The sequence below is a fragment of the Chrysochloris asiatica genome, unplaced genomic scaffold (genome assembly GCF_000296735.1).
Source record: "Chrysochloris asiatica unplaced genomic scaffold, ChrAsi1.0 scaffold00518, whole genome shotgun sequence".
Classification (NCBI taxonomy): domain Eukaryota; kingdom Metazoa; phylum Chordata; class Mammalia; order Afrosoricida; family Chrysochloridae; genus Chrysochloris; species Chrysochloris asiatica.
The window spans coordinates 311,998-338,058 of NW_006409036.1; the positions used below are offsets into that span (position 1 = coordinate 311,998).

Consider the following 26,061-nt stretch of genomic DNA (forward strand, 5'->3'; position numbering starts at 1 on the left):
TTGGCCAAGTGGCAGCATCGATGGACTCAAGCATGGCAACAGTAGTGAAGTTGGCCCAGGATTGCGCAGTATTTCGTTCTGCTGTGTATAAGGTCACTATGGGTCGGCACTGACTCGATGGCACCTAACAACAACAACAACAACAACAACTAGCAGAGTAACACAGAAAACTAATAGAAATGTGCAAAAGATATTACTACTGAAAGAGGCAAAGCAGGTTGGGGTCCTCTACAAACAAAGAAAACGTTAAGACTGAATGAAAAATTCTATTAAAGGCAGATCAAGTATGAGTGGAACTTCAGCACCCTGAATCCAAATGAATTTTTTTTAAGTTGATTTACTGAAATATTATTCTGTGCCAAATAGGCCTGGTTCTTCCAAAGATTTGCCTTCCTGGTGATCCATGATACTGCAGCTCTAAATAAGTCCTATTTCCATTTCCCTGGAATGTTTCCTTTGCTTCTCAGGAAGAAAAATAGTGTGATTGATAGGGTCCTCTTGGAGAAAGACAAATCATATGGGAAGGCAGAGGAGCACATATAGGGACATATAGGTATGAGTTTATTTTTGATAAAATAATTTATTATAATTTGTAATAGACACAGTAAAACTCTAATGAGGTTTGAACCACAAATCTCTTTACCCTAAAGTGATACCTGAAGCTAATGATTACATTTGAAAATTGTAAAAAACCCCAAGATTTTAAGTCTAAGAGAATCTTCAGTGTACCACATAGCTTTTTACTTTCATGAAATAGCCTCCATGAGGTGAATGAAAATGCCTGTCAAGTTTTCCAATTTACTCTTCAACTCAAATCCTATAAAAGGTCCACGTGTACAGCGTATTTACTCCGTAAAGAAGCAAATAAGAAAAATGGAACCATTCTTACCTGAATCCAAGTTCCTGAAAGTTTCCATCATCACATCTTTGTAGAGTTTCCTCTGAGAAAAGTCCAGCAAGGCCCACTCTTCTTGTGTAAAGTTTACTGTCACATCATCAACAACCACTAAGTCCTAAAACAGCACACATAATCTGAATCAGCAATCTTCCCCAAACTGTGTAAAAAAGCCTGGGTAAGGCTGATATTCCCAGGGCATTGAGAATTCACAGGCAGGTGACACAGGTTGTGTCCTACTCGAGAGTGTGGCCATCAGCCTCATCCCTGGGCTGTCTGCATAGACTGCCTGAGCGCTGGTATCTGACTTCACACTGAGCTGATCTCTCCAGTCTGATGATGAGCCATTCTAATGTTCTTTCTCTGTATAATTATGGTCCATAACATCCAGACGTACAAAGGATGGGAGAAAAATCCTCTACAAATCAAAGATTTACTTTCCACCTTCAAAAGATCATTTCTTTTTTGAGAAAAATTAATTTCACTTCCTTCCAAAACACCCACCAGAATGCTTGGAAACCCTATAAAGGGTCACTATGAGGTGGAACTGACTCGATGGTACTTAACAACAACAAGGATGGCGGATAGGGTTGAGGTGCAGTGAAGTTCACCATCAGCGTTACCACAGAATACCAAGAGAATCAGGTTCAGGACAGAGCTCCAAAACGCTGAACCACATCGGTAGGAATATTTTAAAAGTTTGAAGACTTACAGCTAGTGGAACTTGTAGATAAAGTAAAAAATCATGTACTTTTGAATCTGCCGGGCGCAGTGGCCCGGAACCGACAACTTGGGCGAGACCAAAAGGCAAGGACCAAGTGGGGGAGCAGACCCACAATGGAATAATGTCGTGGGAAGCTCGGAGCAAAGGTGGACAATGCACTTTGTCAGTTTTGCTTTGTTCTGATTTACTTTTTTTTTTTTTTGGTATCTGTTCATTGGCTCCCCACTGTTTGCGCACCAACATTCTGGTGACTATTAGAGTCCTGGTGTGGTCCTGTGGGTTAATGTGCCAGACTGCAAAGTCGTTTGAACTGCAAGGTTGGCAGTTCAAGCTCACCAGCTGATCCTTGGAAACTATACAGGGTCACTATGGATCGGAATCAACTTAACGGCACTTAACAACAACAACAATAATTCTGGTGACTAGAGGGGGTGTCTGAGCAAGTGGACACCCCCACCCCCACCACTGGTGGGTTCTTCTGCCACACATGTACACAGATATTCTCAGCCCAAGAGCCGATTCTGAAATGTTTTTTAATAGGGAAAAGGCCATAACAAGGGGTGTGGAGTGGGAAAGAGAGTTTAAAAACAAAACAGGCTGAAAATTAAATTAAATCCTGAGATGCAGCATAACAACCAACAGTGGCATCTTGAAATCTATCAGGCAGCTATGAAGGCAAGAAGCTGAAAGAGGACATTACAGTCATACTCATATTAGGCTACAGATTTTTTTTCTTTGCCTTTTTCTTCTCTCCCTCCTCTCCTCTTTCTGCGATTATAGACTACAGTATCCAATCTAGTTTTGTTGTTGTTTTTTTGTTTTGTTTTTTTTCTGTTGCTATTTTGCTGTTTTATGCTCCCACTTTTGCCTATGGGAGATTCTTTCTCTCCCTATATTACCCAAGAAGAGATACAACTGCTGCCATATAGTCAAACTACAATCACACTATATAAAACACCAAAATCCAGGCAAAAACCAATACCAACAGCCATACACCAGGGTGGCAGACAACACCTGTGAAAGTTACTCTGAGTTAAGCAATAAATAGAGTGAAAAGGGAAGCCCACATCCTGATCACATCTACCTGGAGGCAATCAGAAAGCATAAAAAATACCAAAACACACACTCAATTAAGTATGAAGGCCACAGATAAACACTAAACATGTCCAAGAAGCAAAAGCACATGTCCAGAAACAAGATAAAATGTCTGAGACAAATGACCTAGAGGTAGACCTGGACTCCATTCTGGAGGAGGGCAAGCCTTGGAAATGCCTGAGAAGGAATTCAGAAAAATTATTATAAAATGTTTCAAAACATTTTACAAGGGAGTTGAGAAAAATAAGGAAGAAGTTAGGAAAGCACTACAGGAACAATCAAATAAGATAGCTACAACATTGGAAACAATTCAAAACCTACAGAAAGAGATCCAAACAATCAATAACAGAATATCAGAAATAGACAATATTCTGAAAGGATAAAAGAGTACAATAGAAGAGATGGAAGGCAGAACTAGTGAGTTGGAAGACAAATCTCTCAATACCACTAAAACAGAGAGCAAATAGAAAAAAGGATTAAAAAAATCTGAAGAAGGTCTAAGATTCATGTTGGACAACATGAAGAGGAATAACTTAAGAATTATAGGCATTCCAAAACAGGAAGAATCAAGATAAAGATTCCACAGAAGAAATAGTTGAAGAACTGCTGGAAGAAAATTTCCCTAACATCCTGAAGAGTGAAAAGATAAACATTCAAGAGGCTCAACAAACCCCAGGAAGGATAGACCCCAAAAGAAAATCACCAAGACATATCATAATCAAGCTCTCCAAAATCAAAGATAAGGAGACACTCTTGAAAGCAGCTAGAGAAAAGAGAAGTGTTACATACAAAGGCAAGCACGTCAGATTAAGCTCAGAGCTCTCAGCAGAAACCACGCAAGCAAGAAGGCAATGGGGAGACATATATAAAATCCTGAAAGAAAAAAACTGCCAACCAAGAATCCTTCATCCAGCAAAGCTGGATCAAATATGACAGTATAATCAAAACATTCCAGGATAAACAGGAGCTAAGGGATTTTTCCAAAGCCAACCCTGTGCTACATCCTAAAGGGAGTTCTATGGACCGAGAACCAACAAGAACAGACACCAACCAGAGATTGACATACGTGGCAGCACTTCCCAGAACTAAATTGACAGAAGGAAGAGTCGAACAAAACTATAAGAACAAACTCAGAGAATCTGGGAGGTCAGTCTGTGATCAAAACAATTACAATATAAAAGAAAGTAAACACGTAGGAACAGAGATCCAGCTGGTGAGAAGGTCAGGTAGATTACAGGATAAAATAGACTGCACTAAATGGAGGGAAAAGTTAATGGAATATTAGGTAACCTCAAAGAAAATTAACACTTCACAACAACAACAAACAAGGAAGACCAGCTAATACCATTATCCAAATTTATGTACCAACCACTAAAGCCAGTGATGATGAAATTGAAAAAGTTCAGTCTGAAATTGATTACACATTAAATAAAGATGTATTGATATTTACTGGTGAATGTAATGTGAAAGTTGTAGGAAGGATCAACACTTGGAAAATACTCCGTTAGTGATCGAAATGATGTTGTAGAGCTCATGACGGAATTTTGCAAGACCAATGAGTTATTCATTGCAAATACCTTTTTTAAACAACATAAAATGCAAGTATATACATGGACCTCACAAGATGGAATCCACAGGAATCAAACTGACTATATCTGTAGGAAGAATAAAGTCCCATATCACCAGCGACAGCAAGGCCAGGGGCAGATTGTGGAATAGACCATCAGTCTATTCAAGCTCAGGTTGAAGCTAAAGCAAATTAAAACAACTACACAATAGTCTAAATGGCACTCTGAGTATATCCTACCTGAATTTACAGATCGTCTCATTAACAGATTTAATGCATTAGACACTACTGACTGAAAACCAGAAGAGTTGCGGGAAGACATCAAGAACATTATCCATGAAGAAAGACAGCAAAAGGTCATTAAGAAGACAGGAGAGAAAAAAGAGAATATGGATGTCAGAAGAGGCTTTGAAACTTGTTCTTGAGCATAGAGAAGCTAAAGCAAATGGAGGAAATGAGGAAGTACAAGAGCAGAACAGAAAATTTCAAAGGACATCCCGAGAAGACAAAGTGTTATAATGAAATGTATAAAGACATGGAGTTAGAACACAAAAAAGGGAAGAACATGCTAAGCATTTCTCAAGTTGAAAATCAGAAGAACAAACAAGTCTTTCTTTGAAGAAGCACAACCAGAATGTTCCTTTGAAATGAGGATGGTGAGACTTTGCCCTGTGAACTGGGCATGTTTCCTTCTGTTGTGTATGGGGTCATTATGCAGCAGAATCAACATGGCAGCACCCAACAACATCATATTCAATGGTGGTTTCCCACTAAGAAGACAAGGATGACTGTTTTCACCACAGCTATTCAACAATGCTCTGGATGTCACAGCCAGAGAAATTAGGCAGGACAAACAAATTGAAAGCATCCTAACCTGAAAGGAAATAAAACTATCTCTATTTTCAGATGATATGATTCTATAGATATAAAATCCACATGAACGCTAATAGACCTAATAAAAGGATTTCATCAAGAGTTTCAGGGTATAACATTAAAATGTAAAAGTCAGTTGTGTTTCTATACATCATTAATGAACACTATGAAAAGAAAAATTAAGAAAATAATCTCATTTATAATAACATTTAAAACAATACTGACAAAATTTTAACTAAGGTGGGGAAACATTTGAACACTGTAAAGTATAAAAATACTGCAGAAAAAAAATTAATGAAGACTTAAATCAGTTAAAACACATTCCATCTTCATGTATTGGAAAACTTGAGATGCAAACACTACTAAAAGTGGTTTAAGCGAGAGTAAGTCAAAAAGTATTGCTAGTAAGGTTCCAGGTTCCATGCATGGGCTTACTCCAAACAAAATGTGTTTAAACATGTGTTTGTGCTCAATCTATGGCTGCAGACAAGTTCTCTCAGTAATTCATTCGTCTAAGTCTTGTTAGCTAAAGGTGCCTTCTAACAAAGGTCAAATCAAAACAGGGGTTTCTGGGGCCACTACTACTGGGCCAATTAAATTCAAGACAGAGAAGTCAGTTCAGAGGGTATGGCGATTCCTGTTTCGCATATATTTTCTCAAAGAAAACAGGATGACAATAGGGCTTATTAAAAAGAATTTTTCAGAAAACACAAAAAAAAACTGTTATTAGTGAGAAAAAAGGTCAGGAAAGTTGTATTAAGAATTTTTTTTGCCCCATCACAGTAATGCAGCTGCTCATTCTTTGAAGGTAGCAAAGGCTGACCTATGAGAATTTTGTTAGAAATCTGAACTTATCTCCACTACAATTCTGATCTTCACCCTTCAGACTTTTTTGTGTTCCCCAAATTCAAAGAACATTGGAAAGGAACATGATTTGAGAACGTAAAAACTGCTGTTATGATGTGGTGTTCGTCAAAGAGTGCAGAGTACTCTGGGGGAAGGATAAGAGATGGAAACAAAACCTTCAAAAGTGTATACACCTAGATGAAGGAGATATCCAGAAACAATAGCTTCACAATTGGACATTTTCATTGAATAAAGGTTTTTGATAGTAAAACTTTTCACTTACCCTACTAAGATTACCACAATCAAACTCCCAGTGCCTTTTTTTTTTTTTTTGTAGAAATGAATCAGATAATCCTTAAATTCATATCAGATTGCAAAGAGTCTCATATAGCCAAAACTATGTAAAAAATAAAATAGAACGACTCATATTTTCTGACTTTTAAAATTTACTGAAATAAAGATAAAACAATACAACAGAACTGGCAGTCCATAAACAAACTCAATCTATGGTCAACTTACATTTTGTAAGAGTACCAAAGTCATTCATGAGAAAAGAGTATTTTCATTTAAAACAAAAAAAAAAAAGAAGAAGAATATTTTTAAGAAATGTGCTGGAACAACTGGATTTTCACTTTAAAACAAAAAAAAAAGTTGAGAGCCAGTCAATTCCAATTCATGATAGCCTCATGTGTGTCAGAGGAGAGCTGAGCTCCAGAGAGTTTTGATGACTACTGTCTTTCATAAACAGTTCAACAAGTATTACCTGAGACCCTCCTGAATGGATGAGAATCTCCACCTTTCTATTGGCAGCTAAATGTTTAATGTGTGGACTGTCAAGGGACTGCCACATATACAAAAGTTCCCTGAAAATAGACCAATCATCTAAATATAAACAGTAAAACTATAAAACTCCTAAAAAGAAACATAGGTAAATCTTTGTTACCTTAAATTTGGCACTGAATTCTTGGATATAAAACCAACGGACAAGCAAGCAGCCAAATAAATGGATAAACTGTACTTCATCGAAAAGTTTTTTTTTGCACATAAGGACATTATATAACAAGAGAATGAGACAGAAAACAGAACCACCAGAATGAGATGAAATATTTTCACTTTATACCTGAAGAAGGTTTGGTAAAGTCTATTAACAAACACTTACAACTCAACAACAAAAAGATAAGCAATCCCTTTAAAAAACAGACAGCTTAAATACATTTTTCCCAGAGAAATGATCAAAAACCACAAGAAAAGATAGTCAACATCATTAGTCATTAAGAAAACAGAAGTCAAAACAACATTGGCTACACACTCAACAGAAAGGCTCTAATAACAAGATTTAAAAAAAGGACAGGTGTGTATGAGAATATGGAGAAATTACAACCCTCACCTACTGCTAGTGGGAAACAATTTGGTGATTCCTCAGAAAGTTCAGTGCTTATCTAGAAATGCGCACTGATTTCTTGGGTGGCACAAATGACTCAGCATTCAGTTATGAACCTTAAGGTTGGAGGGTTAAATCCACCTACAGGAGACTTGTGCCGAAGCTCCTACTTCTGAAATTTAACAGCCACTGAAAACCTCATGGACTATTATTCTACCCTAAACACACAGGGTCACCAGGAATTGAAATCAACACACCACAATTCAACACAACACAGTTGACTTAACTGGTTATGGTTGTGAAGGAGTTATCCAAGAAGATAGCTGACATCCAATTTATATGAAGTGAGGGGAGACGCACAGAAACACCCAAACCTGCAGATCATACCCATCTGACCTATCCTTGATGACTCGATAATCAGAACTTGACTAGAGGAAGATAAAAACAACAACAACAACAATTTTTGATAAAGGAAACGAGGGTAAACTGCTACAGTTTGATGAACTTGACCTATACTCATGGAGATAGTAGCTCAAAAGACCAACAGAGAGGAAATGAGTCTTTCCATCAAGCATCAATGCTATCCCCTCCGAATATAGGGTAGATAGGGAAGGGCACCTTAGACATTGGCTACCTAAAATGAGGGGGTGATAAAGGAACTAAATGACTGGCTTGCAAAGTTTCAAGAGGGAGTTTAGTTTAAGAGTGTGTGGGGAAGACAGATTCCCCTGAATAGTTTTACCCTTGTCTAGACGGGTTTGGTAAAAAGAGATGGGGATAAAAGTCTTATGATTCAATAGTGACTAATTGTTATTATGAAGGAGCTCTGGTAGCGTAGTGGTTACGAATTGGGCTGCGAGCCGCAAGGTCAGCAGTTCGAAACTACCAGCGGTTCTGTGGGAGAAAGGTAAGGTGGTCTGCTCCCGTAAAGATTTACAGCCTCGGAAACCCTGTGTAGGGTCGCTATGAGTCGGAACCGACTCCACGGCACATAACAACAACAACTGTTATTATGAGTACTTGTGACTGTCACAAGTTTGGTAACAAAAACGGGAGTAGTTAACCTGACATTCCATAAACAGAGGACCCTGGAACTATCCAGGGAGAAGAGCACAAGGGGAATGAGAGACCCTATCCAGAGAAGCAGCAACACCAAAGATGGAGACATGGAGAGAGGGAACAGCTGAGGAGTCTAGATTCATGGAAAGAGAAGGACTGAGAGCTGGTGGCCAGGAGGGAGACTTGCATAATGTGTCCTTTGATGGTGTAAATTATTATATATGTATGACTGTTTAAAAAAAAAAAGCTAAAATGAATAGAGAGAAATACTGTTAACTAATGGTACGTGAAGGGGATTAAAATAATTGTAATGAAACAAAGTATCTGATTTGTTGAGTGTAAAACTAATGATCTCCCCTCTAAACGTTCACTCAATTCACAATAAAAACTTTAAAATAAATAAATAAATATAAGAGCTAGAACTACAACACTGTTTATAATAGATCCAAAATAGAAATTTCCAAATACCCACCCACAAAAATAGAACTGTCAAATTAATACAGTATATTTCACTGAGATCAATAAATAACATTCTTACCAACGGAGAAAAGACTGAAGCTGTCAAGGACTTCATCCTTCTTGGATCGACTATCAACACTCACAGAAGCAGCAGTCAAGAAATCAAACGATGCATTGCATTAGGCAAATCTGCTGCACAAGACCTTTTTAAAGTGTTGAAGAGCAAAGATGTCAGCTTGAGGACTAAGGTGCACCTGACCCAAGCCATGGTATTTTCAATAACCTCATATGCATGTGAAAGCTGGACAGTGAATAAGGAAGACCATAGAAGAATTGATGCTTTTGAGTTATGGTGTTGGAGGAGAATATTGAAAGTGCCATGGGCTGCCAAAAGAACCAACAGATCTGTGTTGGAAGTGCAGCCAGAGTGTTCCTTGGAGGCCAGAAGGCCAAACTTTGTCTCTCATACTTCGGACATATTGTCAGGAGGGACCAGTCATTAGAGAAGGATATCATGTTTGGTACGGTGAAGGGTCAGAGAAAAGAGGAAGACCCCCCAGCGAGATGGATTGGCAAAGTGGCAGCATCAATGGGCTCAAGCGTGGCAACAATTGTGAGGATGGTCCAGGACCGGGCAGTTTTGTTCTGTTGTACATAGGGTTGCTATGAGTCGGTACTGACTCAATGGCACCTAACAACAACAATTCCACCTATAAAATTTTGTAGATCAATTATAATGAATGAGTAACACATGGAATTCAACATAAATATGAACTAAAGCAGCTGGCATAAACACTACATATGTTGTTGTTGAGTGCCGTTGAGTCAATTTTGACCCATAGCGACCCTGTGTAGGGTTTTCAAGGAGTAGCTGGTGAGTTAGAACCAACCTTGCAGTTCAAATGGCTATGCAGTCTGGCACATCAACCCACAGTGCCACACCAGGACTCGTCTATTTGTTTATAATATAAAACCCATTAAAATAGCAATGTATATATTTGGCAATATATATTATAATGAAATGTGCAAAGATCTGGAGTTAGAAAAACAAATGGGAAGAACACACTTAGCATTTCTCAAGCTAAAAGAACTGAAGAAAACATCCCAGCCTCGACTTGAAAGACTGAAGGATTCTATGGGCAAAATATTGAATGATGCAGAAAGCATTAAAAGAAGATGGAAAGAATATACAGAGTCACTGTACCAAAATGAAAAAGTCGATGTTCAACTATTTCAAGAGGTAGAATATGATCAAAAGCCTATGATACTGAAGGAGGAAGTCCAAGGTGCACTGAAGGCATTGACAAAGAACAAGGCTCTGGGAATTGTTGGAATACAAATTGATTTCTTTCAACAAATGGATACAGCACTGGAGGCACTCACTCATCTATGCCAAGAAATTTGGAAGACAGCTACCTGGCCCCTGACTGGAAGAGATCCATACTTGTGTCCATTCCAAAGAGAGATAACCCAACTGAATGTGGACCTTATTAGACAATATCATTAATATCACATGCAAGTAAAATTCAAGTAAAGATAACTAAAAAATGGCTGCAACAGTACATTGATAGGGTACTGCCAGAGGTTCAAGCCTCATTCAAATGAAGACCTGGAACAATGGATATCATTGCTAATGGAGATGGATCTTGGCTGAAAAGCAGAGAGTACCAGAAAATGTTTACCTGTGCTTTACTGACTATACAAAGGCTTTCAACTGTGTGGATCATGAGAAGCTATGGGTAACACTGCACAGAATGGGTATTTGAGAACACTTAATTGTGCTATGAGGAACATGTACATAGACCAAGAGGCAGTGATTCAGACAGAACAAGGGGACACTGAATGGTTTAAAATCAGGAAAGATGTACACCAGGGTCGTATTCTTCCTCTATACTTATTCAATCTGTATGCTGAACAAATAATCTGACAAAGTAGATTATATGAAAAACAGGGCATCAGGATTGGAGTAAGACTCATTAACAATCTAGATACGTAGATGGCAGAACTTCACTTGCTGAAAGCAAAGAGGACTCAAAATACTTATGAAGATCAAAGACTACAGTCTTAAATGTGGGTTGTACCTCAATGTAAAGAAAACAAAATCTTCACCACTAGAGCAATAAATAGCATCATGATAAGGAGAAAAGACTGAAGTTGTCAAAGAACTCATTTTGCTAGGATGCACTGTCAACACCCATGGAAACAGCAGTCAAGAAATCAAACGATTTGCATTAGGAGAATCTGCTGCATAACACCTCTTTAAAGCGTCTAAGAGCAAAGATGCCGAACCGCTGACATAGTGGTCCGCAGTCCAGTGGTTACTGTAAGAAGTCACCATGCTTGGATCAGAATCTAAAATTAAAATATTCTTTTTTGCTAAAGCAGCTCAGGATATGAGACAGGTATACCTGATATCTCAGGGCCACAGCTGGTACTTGAAACAAATTTCAGGATCATTAGGTTACATTTTTACTGAGCAATTTTGTATTTAATGGATATTAAACTTCTCAGATACAGGAATGCCCATTTTAACTAATGAAAGTGTTATTTTAAAAGTACAAATTTCTTAGGAATCTTCCCAGTTTTTCTTCATGTAAAATGAAGGTAGTAGTTAAAATTTTTGGTTCCTACTCTGTTACTCAAAAGACAGCATGCTATTTGTTCATAACAATACATATACAGCTTTGGAACAAAAAACTAGGTTCGGACTACTGTATCTGGCTTCTGAAAAACAATATTATTCTGGAACATAATGTCATTGTTTGTCAAAATAATCAGGCAAGTAGTGGTTTTACAGGCCACACGCCTGGGGAGCTAACTTCTGGGAGAGCAGGATATGATCTAGTCATACACGCTCAGTGAAGTCCCAGTGACTAAGGGACCCTGAACCTTGGACCTTCCTCTGTGGGTTTGCTGGATTGGTGAGAACATCCAGGCACAGGAGAGGGGATGACATGTCTCCGGGGACAATGGAAGTCTCGTGCTGCCAGGACAACTCCCAGGAATTCCTGATGCATCTCTTCACTTACATTCTTTCTAGTTCTAAGTGGACAACTGTAAGTATAAATAGCCTCTGTAAAGTTCATTAGCTGTTGCAGAGAATTAACAAGCCCACAGGGCCAAGAGGCTCAGAATTAGCTGGGTGGTTAATTCTGAGAAAGGGTATACAGACAGACAATTTGTGAAGAACCAGCTGGTGGCTGGTGACTGGTGGAAACAGGAAGATGCAGGGGTAGCCCTGGGACTAGAGAGAAACAAAGGGAGGCCAAGAAGCTGTGCAGCCTCCAGAGTCTATGGCTGGTCCCATGTGCCAGGTGGGCAGGGATGTTTTTATCTAGTTCAGGGTGGGCAGGAATGAAGTCTGACCTAATTCTGCACTCAGAAATCAGGTCAGAGAGAGGAAACTGCCATGGAAGAGACTCACCTTACTTATCCCTTTTATAGTACAATGCTTGCAAACAAAGCTTGCTTTGTTGTTGTTGTTAAGTGCCAGAGTGAGTTTTGACTCCAAGGGAACCTATATAGGATTTCCTAGGAGTGGCTGAAGGGTTTCAACCATCAACCTTGTGGTTAGCAGTCCAGTGCTTATCCTATAGCACCACACCAGGACTTACATAAGATAAATTAAAAAATGAAGGGACTATCAAATTACATGGTAAAATTAATATATGAAAATCCCATCTTTCCAAGTTTTAAATAATGCTTTACACTTGTTATTATAAAGTATATTAACAGAGAGTACACAAATTTTTCATGTGAAGTTTTAATAACACTAATCTAAATAAACATCTGATTATAAATAGACTTGGGGAGTTCTTAAAGCCTAAGGATGTCCTGCTCAGACCTTATTAACCTGAAGGTAACTAATATCTATATATTAGAAACATATTTCCACTAAGACTATCATTACAGCTTTATCACCCAAGTTTTAATTTGTAAACAATAGGTGCTGAGTTTTGTCTCTTTTGAGCTTTCGTTTATATGCAATTAGTTTTACTGGGTTCTTTAGTGACTTGCTTTCCTTGTCATGTTTTTTAGTTTCATACATGTTGTCTGTAATTGTCTACCCATGGTCCTATGTATGTGTGTTTCCACTGTATGAATGGGTCGCAGTTTACCTACCTGTCATACAACTTACAGGATCTGGGTTGTTTCAAAGTTTAATTTGGACAAATTGGGTTGTTTCAAGCATAGTGCTTTTAGCTACCATGAAGATTTAAAGCCTCAAAAACCCTATACAGGGGCGCTGTGAGTCGGAACCGACTCCACGGCACTTAACAACAATCCAAGACCATGGAAGCAGTCAAACATTTTAAAACACTAAATACTAGTTCCAGGCACAAATGGGCTAGGAGGACCCGGATCTCCACTACACTTCTTGCAAACCTGAAAGCCTCAAGCAAAACTGTTCCTGTCAAGGGAAATCGAGTTTTGAAGACCTCTCGCTCGGCACACACACATTCTCCGGCAAACTCACTCTCCTGCTTCTTTCTTTTGGTGAGGAAATGGAAGTGTCAAGCCCCATGCAGTACCTCATAAAAAGTCTTCCCCTGTTCATGATCTCCACGTTTTTACGCCCGACACAGTATGAGAGAGAGATGAAGGCAGAGGGTTAGAACTGCAGAGAAAGGCTACGGTGCCAGGGCAAAGTAACGGAAACTGCTATGGTGCAGTGAGCTCAGGCTCACCCTCCTCAGTCGGACTTGCTCTGTCTTGAGGTTGTGAGCACCAGATGCTGTCATTCACCACAGCTCACCCAGGCCCACAATGGGAAGGTTAGGGCTCCATGCTGGAACTGAGAGTCACAGAAAGAAAGTGAGCAGGCAGTCACGCCTTGGAAAACCACAGACTCCTATGTATACAAGGACCCAGGAACAATGGACCAAGGATGCCTCTATGGGCCCACCCCGTCCACTGGCCTTCTCTTGTCACCTGTTATCTCAAACTTTGAGTCTGATGCCCTAGAGCAACTGAGTCTAATTAATAATCATTCCAGATAAATAAAGAAAAAGTAATTATTATTACTGTTAGGAAGTTGACCACCAGAACACTTTCCAGCAAGCAGGCTGGTTCAAGTGATGTTCAACTAACTCTTTGTTATAAGCAATATTTATACTATTTTTCAACACTGCTAATTAGTACAGCACGAAGGTGGGCTATAATTCTACCATTCACATGCAATCACAAGGTGGTTAGGAGGTGTCCCAGTAAACACATTAAAAAGGAGAACAGGAGTAATTCAACTGGCGCCTGTTTGTCTAGATGGTAACTCCTTATCAGAAATGACACAAACAGGAACCAGGATCCAAGTGGAGCTAGGCAACCCTTAACATTGTACCCTAAAATAAAGCATATATCTAAGACATAAGAACAGGCTAGGGTGTGTGATGTAAGATTCTTTCAGGCAGTGTTTAATTATATTTACTCTTAAGCAAAATAGTTATGTTCTCAAAATGGCTCCACTTACGTTTATGTTGGTAAAATGAATCCACTCCTGTTCTATAAAACCTTTATTCCCCTCAGGTCCCAGGAGTCTCACTCTATTATGGTACGAATAGCCCAGTTCTCTGTGCTACTCACCATTTCCTTGTTCCAGATTCTGGAAGTCTAAGTGAATGTCCTCTCTGAGTCCAAGAAGCCACTTGCTTCCGTAAGAGAGATGAGAATGGCAGAAATGCCAGTAGGCAGTTGAGCGGCAGATGAAACGGTGGATTGACAGTCAGACACAGCAGTTGAAATCCTTACTCTTGATAGCATGGATGTGCAAGATGGTCGCCTCAAGTCTCCAGTGGTACAAATGGGACCAGGTCTCCCGATGCTGAGCCTGGGACCTGAAACGGGAGGAGGAGGGGAAAGAATCAGTATAAAGTAAGGAGGGGATGACAATTCAGTGGTTTACAGCTCTTTCCCTGGCCAGGGCTTCCTCTGAGTCTCAAGGTAATTCAACCTGAGGATTTTTGCAATTAAGGTAAACCAGGCTTCCAGTCTTCCAGACCCACACTTACATACTTCCTGCAGCTCCCCAGGGCTCTTCCTTCTGGCAACAAGATGGGGGAATTTGCTTATCTTAGAGAATGAGAAGCATCCAGAGCTGGCCAAACTGGAATACTGGAATCTGATTTCCTTTAAGGTGTTGTCATTAACTGCCATCAATTCAGTTCAGTTCTGACTCTTAGTGACCCTGTATAGGGTTTCCAAGGAGCAGCTGGTGAGTTTGAACTGCCAACCTTGTGGTTCAAACAACCTTGGATCCAATGTTTATCCTACAGCGCCACACCAAGTTCAGTTGTGCATTCATCTATTAACTTTGCCTCGTGTAGATCAACACACACATACACAGTTAATATGAGAACAACACCAGTAATATTTCAGGGAAAATCTCTTTTCCAGGTTTGATCAATGAACTCATATGCTTCACTGTTTTATTTTTTATTATGTTGATGTGTGCTTTTGAACACAGTCTGACTCAGAGCCACCTCGTATAGGGTTTCTGAGAGTGGCTGGTGGGTATGAGCTCCTGACCTTGTGATTAGCAATCCCGTGCTTATCCTACATTCTTTTGTTTTTACTTCTTTTACGTTTTCATTTCACATACACCACTGTAAGATGGGATCAATATCTTCCCCATCAACTTTACAATTAACATTGGCTCTCAGGCCACGGCACTAGTCCTCAAGATTTCCAGAAAACTAGAAGGATTTCTAAACACTTTCTCTTTCATTCTTTAAAAAAAAAAATCAGAAAATCTAAAAGTACTGAAACTTTTGTCTAATGGGCAGTCTCCCACATCTGTTTCGATGTCTTTCCACCCCATCTGTCCATTCAAAAGCCTATATATAGCCAGCAACTGATAGGTGGGAGAATATCAGTCTAGTACTTTTTCCTATGAGCCGGGATCCTTTGCACAGCACTTCCACAAAAACGCTTTCCTTGGGTAAAGACAACTCTGAGGTGTGACTTACATTCCAGAGCTCCCCAGGTGAGATCTGTGGCACTTTGCAAACTGAGATTGCACCCTGTCTCTCCCCTCCCTACCTAGCACCCTTCATGCCCTGATTGGTCTCCCTCTTTAATTAATGAAACCACTGGCACTGAATCCATTCTGACACACAACCACCGTACAAGACTGTCTAGAACTGCCCCATAGGGCTTCCAAGGCTATAAATCTTTGCGGGAGCAGAAAGCCTCATATCTTGCTCCGGCAGAGCAGGTGGTGAGTTTGAACTGCCAACCTTGTGGTTAACAGTCCAATGCTTAAACCATGACAACACCAGGGCTCCCTGCATGCTCCACTCAGCTGACTCCAACTCTGATTTTTTAGTCTCAGTGCAAAAATGTTCTCTCTCATGCATGATCTTTACGCCAGTATGTCCCTTTAAGCACTCTTTTTTTAAAATTATTCTCATGAAGTCTCTCATTTTAATTCATATCCTTTCTGATTATAATTGTTGTTTTCAGCATAAATTGTGAGCTGGTTAGATGTATAGAATCTCAAGTCCTAACCTAGACCTGCTGAATCAATAGCCTGTCTTTTAATGCTATCCCCAGCTTCTCCACAGCCATATTCACGTTAGAGACGTACCCACTGATTTACAGCCTGTAACTTTGATTCCCACACTGCAGTGGGATGAATGAACATTCTACCCATTAACAGATGTCCTTTGAACCATCTATACCTACATTATATCACCCCACTAGTTTCCTGATCCTTAACCATCCCCTTGACATCTAAGCCACCTCACACACTTAACTTGTTCATAACTCCTGTTTGACTTCATTCACGGCTGTCTTTTCCAGAGTCTATTTTCAGTAGAGGCACTGCTGTGTTCTGTTTTAAATCACAAATATACTCACATCCATCCCTACTACATAGTTGTCCAGTGACCTTCAAAAAAGCCCAGAGGAGTTGGTCTGGCTCTTAAGATTGTTGTTACAGTGACCCTGAACAGGAGCGTCTGGTGCATTTGAACCACTAGCCTTGCAGTTCAAGCCAACCTTGAGGTCGAGTGCTTATCCTACGGGGTCTACACCAGTACTCCATGACCTACTGCAATTGTCTCCTGAGATGTGCCTCATAGCAGCTCCCACTTAGAGTCGGTCTCAACCGTAGCTGACTGGGTAACAGTGGGTTCTCTGTGCCTCAAGAATTTATGTGAAATTTTCCCAAGGAAAATAGAAAATACTCTTTCCACCCCAACCCATCCCACTCAACCATATATGTTAGCTGAAACAAAAATTTAAGTCTTCACTTAAATAATTTCCCTTTCAAGCAGTCAAACCTGATTCTCAGGTGATTGTTGTTAAGTGCTGTCACGTCAGTTCTAATTCATAGCAATCCTGTATAGCGATTTCAGGAGCAGCTGGTAGGTTTGAACCACCAGCCTTGTGGTTAGCAGTCCAGTGCTTATCCTACAGTGCCATGCCAGGACTCCACTCTCAGATTAGGTTCTATCTTTACGTTATCAACATTCCTGGATTCTTACTATTTATTTCAAACTGTTTCCCATGAAAGGCTCTAAATCTATGCACCAAAATACTAAACTTGTTGCTACTGAGTGGATTCCAACTGACAGCTACCCTCTCAAACGGAGTACAACGGCCCCAGAGGGTTTCCAAAGCTGCAATCTTGCTGGAAGCCGACTGCCACATCTATTTCACGTAGAGCAACTGGTGAAGTCAAAGTGTCCACCTTTCAGTTAGCAACACTGTGCTAGCCAAGACTCTTTCATCTCTGGGCAGGCGTTAAGGCCTAATGTAGTTTGTGTTCCTATTCCTCCTGGCCTATGATGACCACTGAGTGTACACACACAGTATCACGTGTTGCATGTACTGTTGAGCAGGACTATCCAATGCAACTGGATGTGATGAAACATATGTTCTGTTACTGCAGTTCAGTGTGGGAGTCACTAGTCCCATACGAATTTTAACACCTAACATGTGGTTTTGTAGGATAAAAACGGAACAGTTAACCACAAATTTGGAGACTCAAAACCACCACTATCCGCTCTGTGGGTCAAAGATGAAGCATTCTGTTCCCTTAAAGATTTACAGCCTCGGAAACCCTATCCAAGGCCGCTATGAGTTGGAATATGACTAGTGTAAGTAGCTAAGGAACTGAGTAACTTCTTTTAGTTTTAGTTCATTTTAATTGAAGTAGCCACATATGGTTAGTGGACAGTTCTAGTACTCTCACTGGTATCCTATGGAACCAATACACCAGAGAGGGTGTGTATGCATGAAATCCACCATGAGTGATGCTCAGTTAGTTCTGACTCATAAAGACTCTCTACAGGGTTTCCAATGAGTGGCTAGTGGATATGAACCGCCGACCTTGTGGTTAGCAGTGCCGTAATTATTCTATAGCATCACACCAGAACTCCTAGCATACATTAGGACTGTAGAATAAAAGTTGATACTTTGGAATTTTAGAAGTGCAACTCTTAAGATTTGAAACTAGGAAAATGCACTAGTTTTGAATGAAGGTTTGCGTGTGACATGAAGTGACTAAGATACTCATGAAGACACCAAGGACAACCCCAGTACTAGAACCCTACCTCTATGTGGTGCTGTGGGTTAATGCAGCGGACTGCAGTCAATTGAACCACAAGGTCAGCGGTTCAAGCTCACCAGCCGCTCCTTGGAAACACTATGTAGGGTCACTATGGGTTGGAATCGACTCGACGGCACTTAACAACAACATGAAAACAAAGGGAAGCAAAGAAAAGGAACCATATATTCCTACAAATGTTGATATTAAAAGTAATAGGTATCTACTCTATAAGCTTTCACCCAATTCACAATAAAAAGTTAATAAAAAAACAAAAACAAGAACAATTGGCATCCATGCAGATTGTCATCACATGCAGAATCACTGATCTACAGTGCTTCCTCAGAAGTCTCGGTGGGTAGCCATAAGCAGCAGAAGAGACATCTGTGAGCTAGGGGGGAAGCAATGAGTGGGTGGCACGTAGTGGGTACATAGTAAATATTTTTAGGATGAATAGAAGAACAACAGAGTACGGATATAAAGTTGTAACAGCAGGAAGTTGATGGAGGTCACATGTTACAGTGTTGATTACACCACTATCTGTTGTTGTTGTTAAGTACCATGGAGTTGGTTCCAACCCATAGTGACCCTGCACAGGGTTTCCGAGGCTATAAATCTTTACGGGAGCAGAAAGCCTCATCTTTCTCCCGTGGAACTGCTGGTAGTTTCGAACAGCTGACCTTGAGGTTGGCAGCCAGACTCGTAATCACTATGCTACCAGAGCTCCTTTCACCACTATCTATGAATGTGGAAATTTCATATTTGAACAATGTTATAAATTGATTTATATTCCCCCCCAAAATATGTGTTGTAAACCTTAACCTCTTTGCCTGTGGTTATAATCCTACTTGGGAACGGGTTGTCTTTGCTTTGTTAATGGACAGGATGTGTGTATGATGTGTCTTCAATGAATTTTCCTCTGACATATAAAGAGATTAAACAAGTAAGTGAATAAAGCAGAGAGGGGGGAAGATACATGTTAAGTCACATGGAGATCACCTAGGAACCAGGAAGCATAAACTGAAGACACAAGGAACTCCCTTCAGAGCCAACAGAGAGAAAAAGCTTTACTGTAGAGCTAGTATTCTGAATTCAGACGCCTAGCCTCTGAAACCAAGAAAAAATAAAGTTCTGTTTATTAAAGCCAAAAAACAAAACAAAAACTAATAGGTAACCATTTTCCTCCAGGTGTTTTTTGAAAATTTAAAACTATGCAATTTTTCAGTTAAAAAAATTAGAATATCTATTTTTTCCCCAGATTCATCACAGTAATGATTGTTGTTCCTATGTGCCGTGGAGTCAGTTCCAACTCATAGCGACCCTGTACATGGTTTCTGAGGCTGTAAATCTTTACGGGAACAGAAAGCCTCATCTTTCTCCCGTGGAACAGCTGGTAGTTTCGAACTGATGACCCTGAGGTTAGCAGTCTGATTCGTAACCACTACGCTACCAAGCTCCTTTCAGTAATGATAGTAAATATTAATATTTCTGTTTGAAGAAACTTAACAAAACAAGAACAAACAAGGATGACTCATATTTCTCAGCTACAAAACAAAACTTAAAGCTACAGTAACCAAAATAGTCAAATCTTATAATGAGACACAGAGACCAACTGATCATTCAGAAATAAACACATACATATATAGCCAACTGATTTGCCAAAAGGGTGATGTTGTTGTTGTTGTTAAGTGCTGTCAAGTCAGTTTCGACTCAGCAACCCTGTATAAGGTTTCTAAGAAGCACTGGTAAACTGAAAACACTGACTTTCTAGTTCAAACTGACCTTGCAGTCCAGCGCATTAACTCATAGCACCACACCTAGACTCCAAAAGGGTGGTGGTGGTGGTGTGCTGTGGAGTCGGTTCCGACCCATAGTGACCCCACATAGGGTTTCCGAGGCTGTAACTCTTTATGGGAACAGAAAGCTTCATCTTTCTCTGGCAGAATGGCTGGTAGTTTCGAACTGCTGATCTTGAGGTTAGCATCTAGACTCGTAACCACTACGCTTCCAAAGCTCAAGGAAGGAATACTTTCTTCAGTAAATGGTGTTGGGGCAACTGGATCTCCACATACCAAAGGATGAAGTTGAACCACACCTCATACCCTATGTGAAAATTAACTCAAAAGACCTAAAGTTAAGAATTAAAACATAAAACTCTTCAATAGCTATGGGACCTAGTTTTTAATAATACTTAGATGTGACACCAAAAGAACAAGTAACAAATGAAGGACAGATGGGATATCATCAAAATTTCAAAGTTTCACATATAAAAAAGCGTTATCAACACAACCTACAGAGTAGAGAAAATATTTTGGAATCATAGTCTGATAAAGGCTTAATATCCAGAATAGATAAAGAAATATTTACTACTCAACAATAAAAAGACAAAGAACCCAATTGTAAGAATGGGAGGAAGATATAAAAATAGACAATAAACCCACAACAAACTGCTGAGATCATAAGAGAAAATGCAAATCAAAACCAGTGAGAGATCACTTACTAGGTATCAAGCGGAACTAGGAAGGCCACTTTCAGAAAAACCGAACCCAGAAGTGTTGAGAGTGTGAACGAATTGGTGCCCTCACGTGTGGCTGGTACTGCTTCCGTAGAAAATATCTTGAGACAACTTACATTGAAAATCGTTTGCTGGTTCTTCAAAAAACGTAGAATTACTATATGACCCAGCACGTCCACCCCTACATATATGTCTAAAAGACTTCAAAGTAGGGATGCAAACAGATACTTTTACATCACTGTTCACTGCAGCAATATTTCCAGTATCTGAGAGATGAAAACAACCCAAATGGACAACAGATAAATGGATCCATTTAACAGTACAGCCACACAATGGAACACTTCTTGCTAATTAAACAAAATAAAGTTCTGATAAATGATGAGACGTGAACGAAGCTTTACTGCCCTAAGCGAAATAAGACAGACACAGAAAGAAAAGTATTGGCTCCCAACTTACAAGGTATTCAAGTTCCAACAAACAGCACTTATATAACAGTTAGTTATTATTATTATTATAATTATTTACATCTCAGGGTAGGGCACTGTAGGATCAGTACTGGACTTGAAACCACAAGGTTGGAAGTTCAAACCTACCAGCTGCTCCTCAGAAACCCTATACAGGATCGCTATGAGTTGGAACCAACTTTCTGACACTTAATAACATTGTTAATAATAAAAAGGAACGTCAAAAAGTTTGTGGAAAAAATGGAATTAGAAGATAAGAGAAATCTTTTACAAACTGTCTGAAGCACTCACATGCACTACATAAAATGTTACAGCACATAAAAGAACTACAGACAATGTTCTCTAATGTTCTGACTAGAGATGCCATCGTCACACCCAGTGATATCCACATGATCAAGAATCCGCTACAAATGCCAACATCATTCATTGTTTTAATGGATGTTTGTATTTTTAAGTATCTAGTAAAATACATGTAATTTTGTATTTAAGTATGTATATAATGTTTTCAACCCCCCAAAACAAAGACTGGATTTATACATACTAATAATAAAGGGAAGGAGCTTTGGTAGCATAGTGGTTACGAATCGGGCTGTGAACTGCAAAGTCAGCAGTTCGAAACTACCAGCCGCTCCGCGGGAGAAAGATGAGGCTTTCTGCTTCTGTAAAAGATTTACAGCCTCGGAAACCCTGTACAGGGTTGTTATGGGTCGGAACCCACTCGACGGCACTCAACAACAAAAACAATAATAAAAGGAAATAATAATGAAAACTTAAAAAAAAAAATACAAATGAGGTATTCAATTTGAGTCAGAACCAATTTGATTCAGCAGAATGGAACCACATTGGAAGTTGAGAATTACCTGGATATGAAATGTTAAGAATCGGTGCAAAATGGTGAAGGGAATTATTCCTGAATCATACATGTAAAGATGGCTGAAGTAGCAAATATTTTGTTATATAAATCTGTACCCTACCCCCAAAAAACATATCATGAAATGGTATCATAAAAGAAAAAAAAAAAAAAGGGATTCTTGGTCTATGTGGAGGGAAAACGGGGTAAACTTAGATATTGTGGAAATATTGGTGGGTACGTGGGTATTTCAAAGATTTAATACCAACCCTTGATCATGGTAACTTAAAGCAAACCAGTTTTGAGGAAATAGTGTGGGAAAAATCTACTTCATAAAATAAAATGAATCTGGATCAACCAGTTATTATAAAAAGGGCTACTTTCATGATAAAAGTTTTATAAATTATAATTCTAAAAAGAAAAGAAAAAGATAATGCCAACAATGAAGTTAGCAATTATTTCTTACTGATTTTGAAACAAGGCACTTGAGTTTACAGTTTAAATTTTTGAAATGATATATACAACAACGGTTGACACGTTGTTGTTGTTGTTGTTAAGTGCCATCGAGTCGGGTCCGACCCATAGCGACCCTGTACAGGGTTTCCGAGGGTGTAAATCCTTACGGGAGTAGAAAGCCTCATCTGTCTCCCGCGGAGCAGCTGGTAGTTTCGAACCGCTGACCTTAAGGTTCGCAGCCCAATTCGTAACCACTACGCTACCAGAGCTCCTTGGTTGACATGTTAGCATCTTTCTATTTTCGTATCATTTGTTCCAGTGTGTGTGGCGCTGCGGATTAATACACTCACTGGACTGCAGAGTTGGCAGCTCAAGCTCACCAGCCGCTCCTTGGAAATCCTATACAGGATCGCTGAGTCAGAACAAACTCTATGACACTTAGCAAAAACAGCTTTTGTTCTATGTAAAATGATATCCTTTTGTTGTTCTTACTGTCAATAGCTTTGATATACCATCTATCTTCAGTCCAGATTACATTTGGTTTTAAAAGAAACATTCTACATTTATATTAGGTGTCACACATAATTTACTCACCAAATTGATCTTCATTTTCAAAATTACTCATAAATCATGGCTTTCTAAGAGCTGCACATTTTACATTCACTTAAGAAACAGAACTTTGTAAAATGGTCATTACAACAAACAAGGTACTTTTGATGACACTAGTGTGGCTGACCCTCTAGGACTGATTAAAGGATTTTGATTAGGTTCATTACACATGCCTCCCATTTTGACCTCATTCACAAAATTTGTGGCCCTTAACAGTGGAAATCAACAAGGCTTTTACTCCAAGACACTAACAACTTACTAAGAAGGATGGCTCTTTGGTAACTGAAATTGTGGGTAAATCACCAGCACCCTATCCCTAGGAGATCCTAACTCACTGAAGCCTTAAGATCTTAGAGACACACTGTGTGTGTGATCTCTACAAATCACTGGTTGCCGATTATTAAGCCTGTTCACGTTTTATACCGGGCGTATTAGGGTTGGCCATATTTTTTTTTCTCACAAAATCATGACGAAAATTCCTGCGTTACAAAGGAATTCCTCGAAATGTATCTTTTACAAAATATTTTCCTCCTCCAATTGGGATCAATATGGTGTTTAGATTCAAATCATAGCCAGACCACCTACTCCGTCCGCCGTGCCACGCCCGGCCGTGCAGAAGGCCGCCGCGCCCCAGCCTGGCGCTGTGGGCTCCGAAGCCCAGGTGACCGGAGAGCGGCGGCGGCAGGAGGCCTCGGGCACACCCCGCCAGAGGAAACCGAGCGGCTCCGGAGTGGCCCAGGAGAGGCGAGGAGGCGAGGGCTCCCGGGTCAGGAGATCGTGCGCTCACCAGAAACAGAACCTGGCCAAACGCCGACAAATACCAAACCCACCTCACGCACAAGAATGAGACGAAGCGTGGCTGCTGGGGCCCTGGACGCGCACTTCCACTTCCGGTTTCTGGGAAAAGAAAGGGGTTTCGAGCGCGAACTCAGAGGACTCCACCTAGTGGTCGTGGGTTGCAGTGGCATCTGCCCTTGGATTTGGAGTTGGAATCTAACCTGTTTATTTCCTCAGGTGAGAAAACCCTGAGGTTGCTGTGTGCCCTTCAGTCAGTTCCAAGTCATGATGTTGTTGTCAGGTGCCATCGAGTCGGTATCGACTCATAGCAACCCTACGCACAACAGAACAAACACTACCCAGTCCTGGACCAACTAACCTCACAATCATTGCCTGAGCCCATCGCTGCCGCCACCGAACAAATCCATCTCATTGGGGGTCTCCCTCTTTTACTTCAACCCTTCACTTTACCAAACATGATATCCTTCTTCAGTGACTGATCCTTTCTAACAACAGGTCCAAAGTATGATAGATGAAGTCTGGCCATCCTAGCTTCCAAGGAGCCTTCTGGCTGTACTTCTTCCAACACAGATCTATTTGTTCTTTTGGCAGTCCATGGTACTTTCAGTATTCTCCTCCAAAACCATAACCCAAATGCATCAGTTCTTCTTACTGCCTTCCGTATTCACTGTCCAACTTTAGCATGAATATGAGGTTGTTGAAAATACCATGGCTTGGGTAAGGTGCACCTTACTCCTCAAACTGGCATTTTTGCTCTACAACACTTTTAAAAGGTCTTGTGCAGCAGATTTGTCTAATGCAATGTGTCTTTTGATTTCTTGACCTCCATGAGTGTTGATGGTTGATCCAAGAAGAATGAAGTCTTTGACAACTTCAATCTTTTCTCCATTTACATGGATGTTATTTATTGGTCTACTGGTGAGGATTTTTGTTGTCTTTACATTGAGGTGCAACCCATAACGAAGAATGTGGTCTTAAATCTTTATCACCAAGACACAGTGACTCTATATGGGGTTTCTAAAGCCGTCAATGTTTACGGGAATAGAAAGTCTCACCTTTCTTCAGCGGAGTAGCTTGTGAATTGGAACTGCTGACCTGCACAACGTGTAACTCACGACGCTACCAGAACTCCTAGAGAAAAGCCCAGAATTGTTCATTTGTATATAAGCTGAAAAGCGGATAAGATTGCTGATGTACTTTCAGGATAGGAAAGTTGTATTTCATATTTTGTCATTAAAATTTTTTTGCATACTACCAAGACTCCTGGTAGCGTAGTGGTTACGAATCGGGCTGCGAACCTTAAGGCCAGCAGTTCGAAACTACCAGCTGCTGTTCTGCTCCCGTAAAGATTTACAGCCTCGGAAACCCTGTACAGGGTCGCTATGGGTCGGAACCGACTCCACGGCACTTAGCAACAACAACAACAACCAAGACTCCTAGGTATGTATACACTAGAGGAATAAAAGCTATGACACGAATAAGTAGATGCACATCCATGTTTATTGCAGCAATATTCACAACAGCAAAAGAATGGAAATAACCTAAAATTTCATCAACAGAAGAAGGGAGAAACAAACAATGGTGCCAACACATAATAAAATTTTACACAGTGTTAAAGAATAGATGAATCTGTGAAACACCTTGTAACAGGGATGAACTTGGAAGACCTTATGTTAAGTAAAATAAGTCAATCACAAAAGAACAAATACTGGGTGAGACCACTATTATAAAATTCCAGGAACATTAAATATAGAAAACTTTTACAAAACAATTCTGTTATTAACCCACTGCCATCGAGTCGACTTTCATTATTGAAAGATTCTCTGGGAAAATTATTGAATGATGCAGAATGCATCAAGAAAAGATGGAAGGAATACACAGAGTCATTGTACCAAAAGGAAATGAATGGTTAATGTTCAACCA

General features: G+C 39.9%; 2 protein-coding genes across 2 annotated transcripts in view; one reads left to right on the plus strand and one right to left on the minus strand.

Moving 5' to 3' along the window:
* Positions 1 to 16,462, minus strand: part of LOC102833261 (zinc finger protein 77-like) — a 19,956-nt gene extending 3,494 nt beyond the window's left edge. The window contains exons 1-3 of the mRNA XM_006877506.1: positions 16,409 to 16,462; positions 890 to 1,013; positions 201 to 228 (exon numbers count right to left, since the gene is read on the minus strand). Of these exons, the coding sequence (XP_006877568.1) occupies positions 201 to 228; positions 890 to 1,013; positions 16,409 to 16,462 (206 nt within the window). The remainder of the gene's footprint in view (positions 1 to 200; positions 229 to 889; positions 1,014 to 16,408) is intronic.
* A 7,382-nt stretch (positions 16,463 to 23,844) lies between these two features.
* LOC102833647 (zinc finger protein 699-like) overlaps positions 23,845 to 26,061 on the plus strand; it is a 53,803-nt gene continuing 51,586 nt past the window's right edge. Inside the window, exon 1 of the mRNA XM_006877507.1 lies at positions 23,845 to 24,354. Within this exon, the coding sequence (XP_006877569.1) occupies positions 23,845 to 24,354 (510 nt within the window). The remainder of the gene's footprint in view (positions 24,355 to 26,061) is intronic.